The sequence below is a fragment of the Ylistrum balloti genome, unplaced genomic scaffold, assembly GCF_031769215.1.
Source record: "Ylistrum balloti isolate Yb309-2 unplaced genomic scaffold, AGI_CSIRO_Ybal_v1 Utg370382, whole genome shotgun sequence".
Taxonomy (NCBI): domain Eukaryota; kingdom Metazoa; phylum Mollusca; class Bivalvia; order Pectinida; family Pectinidae; genus Ylistrum; species Ylistrum balloti.
Window position 1 is genome coordinate 254,392 of NW_026782266.1, and position 7,280 is coordinate 261,671.

At 32.9% G+C, this 7,280-nt stretch overlaps 1 protein-coding gene across 1 annotated transcript in view; it reads right to left on the bottom strand.

Annotated features, from left to right (window-relative positions):
* LOC132554131 (uncharacterized) overlaps nt 1-6,209 on the bottom strand; it is a gene marked incomplete at its 5' end in the record, with an annotated part of 56,137 nt that extends 49,928 nt beyond the window's left edge. Inside the window, 9 exons of the mRNA XM_060218431.1 lie at nt 298-407; nt 629-729; nt 1,580-1,723; nt 1,951-2,133; nt 2,938-3,192; nt 3,559-3,688; nt 4,325-4,458; nt 5,530-5,643; nt 6,019-6,209. Coding sequence (XP_060074414.1) covers nt 298-407; nt 629-729; nt 1,580-1,723; nt 1,951-2,133; nt 2,938-3,192; nt 3,559-3,688; nt 4,325-4,458; nt 5,530-5,643; nt 6,019-6,209 — 1,362 coding nt within the window. The remainder of the gene's footprint in view (nt 1-297; nt 408-628; nt 730-1,579; nt 1,724-1,950; nt 2,134-2,937; nt 3,193-3,558; nt 3,689-4,324; nt 4,459-5,529; nt 5,644-6,018) is intronic.
* Nucleotides 6,210-7,280: the final 1,071 nt, after the last annotated feature.

Here is a 7,280-nt window from a genome sequence, read left to right on the forward strand (position 1 = left end):
TATAGAATAGCATTCTGATCCCTATACACTGTATGTAAATTATAATCCACAAAAAGCATGACACGAAAGGTCATGCTGGTACCAGATAAGTCCATTCTACAGTTCTTAGTAACTTGGCACTTCAACAACACAATATGTCCTTCATGTGCAGCTGAGAGGTAAACAGACCTCAATGATCATGTGAGTGAAAATTCTACTTAAACACTCAGAGTCATAGTCTCATTTCTGAGGAGTTTTAACTTGAAATTTGCTGATGAAGAATTCTACCTTGTCATACATCTCTTCCTAAAATCTTACCATGATTGATCTCATTTGGAAGAAGTTCGACCAAGACCATGACAGGGCCTTGATGAAGGATAAGGCCTGACTTCCACATTAATATGACTTGGGAGGTCTCCTGTACTTTTCTGCAAATGAGGAACAGCAGAATGTTTAAAATCAATCAATTAAACTAAAGTTTACTTAATTTTGTGAAAATATTTCAAATCAAAATAAAATCATCTATTTCTGTATCAGATTATAAATAATATCACCTTGACCCTAAGTAAAAAATCAATACAAACATTATTCATTGGCCCTTTGGTTAAATCATTGAGGATTTTGATGCCATGTACTTGAAACACTCTACCTGAGGAAGCAAGGAAACAGCCAGTGGGGGAGAGATGGGAAGGTGAAGTATGCATCTCTCTGCATAAAACCTGTCGGTAAATCTGGAGGCCAAATTTCATCCTGAAAGGTTATTAAATTAAAATTAAAAGTGTTAGTCACAAACCCACATACAAGAACTAACCATACATGAAGATGATAATAAACGAAAAGATATGTAGTTGAGGAAGAACAAACTAACTACATATGTCTAGATATAACCAGAAAAAGTTATTATAAAAGGCCCAAAGGGTAGTAATTTTATCCTTACTATTTCTGGATCATCAGGGGAGGTAATTATGATTTACAACCAAGGGCACTTTCACTTAATCTGCTTAAACAGTATCAGACTGACCAGAATTATTCCATGATAAACAAACAGTGTACTGGATGTTGGAACTGATATATGAAAAGCTCATAGTGCATGGCTTCAGAGTTTTATGTCAAGCATGAAACAATGGCCCAAAAATGAAGATTTTAAGTATATACTGATATTTCTGGATTACTTGAGAAGGTAATTATGATTATCATGGGAGGTAATTACATTTTTACCACTTACCACTTGTATTTCTGGATTACCTGAGAAGATAATTCTGATTATCAAGGGAGGTAATTTCATTTTTGCCACTTACCACTTGTATTTCTGGATTACCTGAGATGATAATTCTGATTATCAAGGGAGGTAATTTCATTTTTTACCACTTGTATTTCTGGATTACCTGAGATGATAATTCTGATTATCAAGGGAGGTAATTTCATTTTTTACCACTTGTATTTCTGGATTACCTGAGATGATAATTCTGATTATCAAGGGAGGTAATTCCATTTTTGCCACTTACCACTTGTATTTCTGGATTACCTGAGAAGGTAATTATGATGAACAGGGAAGGTATTCTGAATTATCAGGGGAGGTATTTAAAGTTTCACTACTTACCACTGGCATTTCTGGATCTTTAGGGAGATTCTCAGTCATCACATATACAAGTGTGTCTTTAGACTTAGGATCCTTGGGAGCACATGGAAACCTAAACACTAAACCCTGCTCTGTCAGGATGTTTAAAAATAGGTTGATCTGCTCCTAGAAAATATACACAAAATGGAACCAATATTAACATTTCATTGCAACTTATTAGTTTGATTATGTATTTGATTAATGTATTTAAATCTAATTTACTGTGAGCATTTATTGAACACCATTCAGATGATATGTGAGTTTAATAATTTTTTTTGAAACAAATCTAAAAATTTATACAAAAATACAGATTTCAGGGTGGGCATATCCATTACACACCAAAAGAAACTTACATCTGACATATTTTTGTAGTAGACTTTGAAGTCATCTCTGCTCCAACACGGTGTTTCTGTTCCCACCCCAGGTATATCTGCATGGTGTGGCATGACACCTCCCAGCTTAACAAGATTCACCAAACTTTCAATATTCTGCACAGCTGGTTTCCGGTTTATATTTGGAAAGTATACAACAGAACCCTGAAACAAACAAGGTGATTGTAGCAATAGATATCACTGGTCAAAGCAGTGTAACAAGAGATGTGATTGGTCAGGTAAATTTACGGATATCAACAATGATAAATCATAGATATTGATACATGTATAACATAAATAACTGACTCAAATATATATACCCTGTGATTCATCATACTTTATTTAAATTATTTGTTAGACACCAATATATTCTGGTAGGAAACTTAAGAAATACAAATGTATATATTCATCAGATACTAAAATTACAATCTTTATCACTTAATCATAAAAATTTAAACCGATACCAAGATATACTATATAACCAGGTCTTCATTAATTTCTACATACCAAGGTCTATATTTTGGTCTATATTTAACTCTAAATACCTGGTCTATATTTAGGTCTACATTTAACTCTAAATACCTGGTCTATATTTAGGTCTACATTTAACTCCCTGGTCTATATTTTGGTCTATATTTAACTCTATATACCTAGGTCTATATTTTGGTCTATATAAAACTCTATATATCTAGGTCTATATTTTGGTCTATATTTAACTCTATATACCTAGGTCTATATTTAGGTTTACATTTAACTCTATATACCTAGGTCTATATTTTGGTCTATATTTAACTCTACATAACTAGGTCTATATTTTGGTCTATATAAAACTCTATATATCTAGGTCTATATTTTGGTCTATATTTAACTGTACATATCTAGGTCTATATTTTGGTCTTTATTTAAATCTCTATACTAGGTCTATATTTTGGTCTATATTTAACTCTACATACCTAAGGATATACCTACCCTTTCATGTAAGATCTCCAAAGCCATGCCAATCTCACTGTAAGCTGATCTGGGGTTGAAGGTGAACTTTGTATCTACAGGGCAACTTTTCTTTATATCTGCTAAAGAAGAAACCAATGGCATTGTTTTTCCATTCTTCAAAATGACTTCAAAAGCCCTTGTTGTCAATGCAAGAAACTGTGACTGATGCCAAGGGAAGACAACTCCTAAATGTTCAACAGTTGTCTTTAGAAACGAACGATCTGAGTCTTTTGCCTAGAAAAAAAAAAATTCTTAATTGCAATGGAATTCCTCAAAAATTGATGATAGTAAAACATGCTGATGTCTCTGGTTTTTTTTTCTTCTATGCTAATGAAATAAGTCACACACTAACTCAAAAAGGAACGAAAAGCATTTCATAAGCTCCTTTGTAAAGCAGACCATCTTCAATGGATTTTTCATATTTGATTTTTTTTATCTTTTATGTTATTGTGTGATTTCTCATCTTCTAAGACTTGCTACACTTGTAACCCTTGTTACTAAAATACAATGCAATGAAACGTGTAAACTTTGGCACTTTTTATATAATGTTCACAATGACGTCACTAGAAAGACAAAGATCTTCTCATCATCACATCTTACCAAGTTTACTGTAGAGAGCAGGGCTTTGTGCATGAGAAGTTGATTCAATTTTTCTAGAAGTGTTTGATTCAGGGCCATCTGTATCTGGTCATCAAAGCTGTGTTCTGTTAAAACCCATTTATCTTCTTGGCTAAAAACATAACAAAACAACAAGAAAATGTTTATGACATAGAAAGCCCATAGTGTCAGTACAGTTATGTCTTGATGTTTATATAAAATCTTATCAAATTCAATCAAAGTATCATCAAACCAGACTTGCAACAATAATTTTTGCTTTGTTTTCTGAAAACAGCAACAGTGCTATTGACCTTGACCCTAGGAAGCTTGAACTATGACCTGATGACAGTCATCACTTATTTGTCTTTTGTATGATACAATGTATCGAAATTCATCAGAAATAATCTCGCTCAAGCAATCACACTGGATCAGGACAATAAAATGAATTAAAACACGACACCAGTGATCGTGGATATAAGTAACACTAATGAATTGAAGAAGTAAACTGTTTTCAGATGTCATTTATGGACATATGAATGCCAACTTTTAAAGGAAAATTGAATTAAGTGCTCTTATGTTTCATGTTAAATTTGCCTTTTTCTACAACAGGGGACTAAGAAATGTAAGAGAGTCTGAAATACTCAAAGTTGACAGGACATGTAGAAATGCATTTTAACCCCAGACCAGCATGTCTGTGAACTATATGATACAACTTACAGCTGACTTATAACTACCACCTATATACCCCCATTACTAGTATCATCCTCACCTTCTGTATGACCGTGAGAGGCCTATATAATCTGCTTGGTCTTTCAGGATTTTTTTCACTTTGTCCAACATCGTTGTTGAAGTGTCTTCATTAACAGGTGAAAGATCGGCCAAAACAAATGCATTCTCTGGGTACTACAATGAAAATATCAATGAATATACACTCGAGTTTATGTATTTTTTTCTGGTGATGTATATACATCCCCCAACAGGTTATTAGTACCCTAATCTTTATAGAAGTAGAACACATGCTTTCATCAAGTATAGCATGAAGTTTTTGACATGTCTTGAGTACACATTGATGTTTAAGTACCAGAAATTTGTGTATTTTTGAAAACACAAAAACATACTGGATGCAAAATAAAACCTTTCTAATTAGACCATCATCTCTACTCAAAATAAAACCTGTCTAATTAGACCATCATCTCTACTCAAAATAAAACCTGTCTAATTAGACCATCATCTCTACCCAAAATAAAACCTGTCTAATTAGACCATCATCTCTACCCAAAATAAAACCTGTCTAATTAGACCATCATCTCTACCCAAAATAAAACCTGTCTAATTAGACCATCATCTCTACTCAAAATAAAACCTGTCTAATTAGACCATCATCTCTACTCAAAATAAAACCTGTCTAATTAGACCATCATCTCTACTCAAAATAAAACCTGTCTAATTAGACCATCATCTCTACTCAAAATAAAACCTGTCTAATTAGACCATCATCTCTACTCAAAATAAAACCTGTCTAATTAGACCATTATCTCTACTCAAAATAAAATTTGTCTGTACAGACCATCATCACTTTTCAAAATGAAACCTGTCTATAGAGACACCCTCGTAGCTACTCAAAATCAAACATGTCTACTTGTACCAGCGTCTCTACTCAAAATAAAACCTGTCTATACTGACCATCATCACTTCTCAAAATGAAACCTCTCTATAGGGAAACCCAAATTGCATCTCATAATAAAACCTGTCAATAGAGACCCCTCATAAATACATGAAGGTAAACCTGAGTAAAGAGACCTTTTCATCGAGACATTACCAATATAGTAACATCACTAGCCTCAGCATCAGAGACTTAGAGGTATGTCTGAAAAGAAACCACACAGTTTAGTTATCTCCCATTTCATCAGAATGGTGACTTTATCTTAAGCCTACAATCTATAACAGACACATTTAAAATTTTCACTAACTTACCTGCCCAATAATAGATGTTATCTGTGAGGCTATTTTCTTTGCTGTCCTGTCGTCTGTGTTGGAGAATGGAAGGACAATGACACAGCCATTACTCAGCACCCAGTTCTCACAGCCCTAGGAGACACAAATGGTTAAAAGAGATCTAAGGTTTGGATATTCCTACAGACCAGGTGAGATACAAGCAATGGGAATAATGCTCAAAGAGTACAGGCAATGATATTTTCTCAGCAACAAAGGAAGAACAGGGAAATGGAAATCAAGTCATCACATCTCTTGGGAGAGGGACAAATACATGGCTAAATTAGTTGAGCTCTAACAATGCTTTATTAACACAGAGAAAGTACAGTAAATGGTATTTTTTTTACCAGTTTTCCAGCAAGCTGTTTTCACGAGCAAAAAATGTTTCCCAAAATGAAAAGAAAACAAATAAAAAATAAAACATGATGTGTTCATGACCATCTATTTTACTATACTTTAGTTCATATTTACCTTTCCTGTGAAAAACTCATACACATTGTAGAGCATTTCGGGTGACTTTTTGTCCGGCATCCAGTCACTCTGTACGCTCAATAAATGGTCAGCATCCAGAGGCTGCTTGGTGAACAGTCCAGTTTTGGGAGTATTTTCTAGATCATGCAGAACCAATAGCTTGTAGGTGTTAAACGCTTGGAAAGTTTTATCTGCAAACATGATAGAAGAGCATTCAGCAATATCATATTTAAAACAAGACTGATTCAAAAATACAATACTTCCTACTATTATAAGATCCAAGCTTGTCAAGCTCAAATGCTAGTAGGTAAAAGCATATATCTGGGACACTCATATCTTTAATATCTGGAATATTCATTCTATCTTTGATATATGGGACATCCATTATAATGACTTTGATATCTGGAACACTCATTGTATCTTTGATATCTGGAGCACTTGTTATGTCTCTGATATTTTGGAATATTAATCATATCTCTAATATCTGGAATATTAATCATATCTCTAATATCTGGACTATTAATCATATCTCTGATATCTGGACTATTAATCATATCTCTAATATCTGGACTATTAATCATATCTCTAATATCTGGACTATTAATCATATCTCTAATATCTGGACTATTAATCATATCTCTAATATCTGGACTATTAATCATATCTCTAATATCTGGACTATTAATCATATCTCTAATATCTGGACTCCAGTTTTGGGAGTATTTTCTAGAAATTAATCATATCTCTGATATCTGGACTATTAATCATATCTCTAATATCTGGACTATTAATCATATCTCTAATATCTGGACTATTAATCATATCTCTAATATCTGGACTATTAATCATATCTCTAATATCTGGACTATTAATCATATCTCTAATATCTGGACTATTATATCATATCTCTAATATCTGGACTATTAATCATATCTCTAATATCTGGACTATTAATCATATCTCTAATATCTGGACTATTAATCATATCTCTAATATCTGGACTATTAATCATATCTCTAATATCTGGACTATTAATCATATCTCTAATATCTGGACTATTAATCATATCTCTGATATCTGGACTATTAATTATATCTCTGATATCTGGACTATTAATCATATCTCTGATATCTGGACTATTAATCATATCTCTGATATCTGGACTATTAATTATATCTCTGATATCTGGAATATTATTAATATATCTCTGATATCTGGAATATTAATTATATCTCTGATATCTGGACTATTAATTATATCTC